Raw genomic sequence first — 2314 nt, 5'->3', positions numbered from 1 at the left:
TTCTTTACAATTTCTTATCCTTACAATGTGCTGACCAGTTCATTCAGAATTGTTATGTAGTCAGCTTTTGCCTCTGTACCGGTTAAAGTAAGTGGTAGGATTTATACCTTTTTCAATAAAGAAGGATCAGACAATGTACCTTCAGAGCTAAGAGCTGGTTAAATATGTTCTTGACTGCAAAATATGTTTATTGTGTGTTTTGGTTTTTTAATGTTCAGGTAAGTGCAATGCAAGTACTGTTCCTTATCAGGTTAGATTGACTTAAAAAATTAAAATAATAATTAAAAAAACCTACCAAAACCAAACAACCAAAAAAGAACAAAACAAAAATCCCACAACAAAAGAGTTTAAAACCTGTGTTTTAGTAAGTTTTTTAAACCAATTTTTTTTTTTTAATAGGCACATACCCTTTTGTGACTTCATCAAACTGTACAGTTGGAGGTGTGTGTACAGGCCTGGGCATGCCACCACAGAATGTTGGGGAAGTGTATGGAGTTGTGAAAGCATATACAACGAGAGTTGGAATTGGTGCCTTTCCTACAGAACAAGATAATGTGAGTATTATCAGCCCTGGATGCAACCTATAACTGGGTGAAATAACTTGGTGTGTCTGTCCGTTAAGGCAGTGTTAATGGTTAAATGCAAGTAGATGGTGGTGTACTTAGATGCCTCGTTCATCTGATTCTAGACTGAGTGTACAGTGTGCTGAATCTGATTATCAGTTTCTCAGACCTTCTTGTGGAATAGAAGGCTGGAGCAGGAACAAATTTTGAGAGATTGGTTCAAATAGCATATTATTGAATTAGAAGTTGCATTTTGTATTTCTGTTTTCATCCCAGTGGGCAACTTGGGAAGAATTTCTAAGGTAATTTGCAATATTGTAAAATGTTATTAAGTATACACCTGCACCATGTATTGCAAATAATAATTTAAAAAAAGCTCATGTAATAGTATTACTCTTTGTTAGGAAATTGGAGAGTTGCTGCAAGCAAGAGGTAAAGAGTTTGGTGTTACCACTGGTAGAAAGAGAAGATGTGGCTGGCTGGACCTTGTGTTACTCCGATATGCCTACATGATTAATGGATTTACTGCGTGAGTTATTTTGACACCTTTCCTGGTAACATGACATAAAATAATGAAATGCTACAGATTACTGTAAATTGTAGATAGCCTACTTAGTAACATTCGGACTTTTGGTGTTGATCGGTTGTTTGTTTCAATATTTTGATGAATTAACTGTCCTTAATTTTTCCTAGCATTAAATGTTTTTATATTTGACGTTTTCATACTCGTAAATTCTTCTTTCCTTTTACTTGTAACACATCGTTATTTCCTACTTAAAATGATCCAAGAAGCCCCTACATATCTTAGTACTTAAAGCTTCAAACGACCCCAACTCCAGCTGTCCCACCAAACCAAATCAAATGGCTTGCAAGGGCCTTAAAACCTGATATAGTTTGTGGGGTTTTGTTAGTTTGTTTTCAAAGTAAGACAGGTGGGAACCTATCAGTGTCTTCAGCTGCATGTGTAAATACAGAATATTTAGATATGAATGTGGGATTTTAAATAAGATGAAAAATACATGTCTGAAACAAAATTGGTATGAAAGTTCTGGTAGATCAGATTGTAAATGTATGCTTCACTTAACTCTTCATGTTTTTCTTGTCCTTTGTATTTTTTTATTTAAGATAGGATGCAGCCAGGTATTAACAGAGCCAGTGTTTGCTGCCTTCACTGTAGGACAGGAACATTTGGCAGAGGACAGAAGCAGACATCAACAGGCATCGTGCTATGAAACCATCTCAAACGAATGGTCATAAAATATCTTGGCAGCACTCTGTTCAGTTAAAATTCTAACGCTTAAAAGCTATAGACCAGTCATTTTAATTGGAGAATAGCTGTTCTTTGAATTCTGCCATTTTCCTAAAGTACTAGATCTAAGGACTAGATTAAAAAAAAGGCTGTTTAAAGTTTTGGGGTTTTTTTTTTCTTTTTTTAAGTCATACCAGATAACTTGGTTAATGCCAAGCAAGCTAGTTTTGTAAGGAAAGACAGTTTATTGCAGTGTGCGGGAATCAATTTTTCTTTTGGTATTTTTACAGTGTGATGAGAGTTGAAAGCTGTTGAACTTGTTTGACCAGAGTAATGTTTGTTCACAGATTGGCACTTACCAAATTGGATATCTTGGATGTATTTCCAGAAATCAAAGTTGGTGTTGCATACAAACTAGATGGTGAAATCATACCTCATTTTCCTGGTAAGACTGCTTGCTTAACGATTTTAGATTTTGATGAAATGTAATTGATTTGTAAAA

At 35.0% G+C, this 2314-nt stretch overlaps 1 protein-coding gene across 1 annotated transcript in view; it reads left to right on the top strand.

Annotated features, from left to right (window-relative positions):
- Positions 1–399: 399 nt before the first annotated feature.
- LOC104405198 (adenylosuccinate synthetase isozyme 2-like) overlaps positions 400–2314 on the top strand; it is a gene marked incomplete at its 5' end in the record, with an annotated part of 8136 nt that continues 6221 nt past the window's right edge. The window contains 3 exons of the mRNA XM_010013830.1: positions 400–554; positions 968–1092; positions 2160–2257. Of these exons, the coding sequence (XP_010012132.1) occupies positions 400–554; positions 968–1092; positions 2160–2257 (378 nt within the window). The remainder of the gene's footprint in view (positions 555–967; positions 1093–2159; positions 2258–2314) is intronic.

Source organism: Nestor notabilis, unplaced genomic scaffold, assembly GCF_000696875.1.
Source record: "Nestor notabilis isolate BGI_N333 unplaced genomic scaffold, ASM69687v1 scaffold13464, whole genome shotgun sequence".
NCBI classification, from domain to species: domain Eukaryota; kingdom Metazoa; phylum Chordata; class Aves; order Psittaciformes; family Psittacidae; genus Nestor; species Nestor notabilis.
Note: the sequence above shows the minus strand (reverse complement) of the source record. Positions and strands in the feature narration are given on the sequence as shown.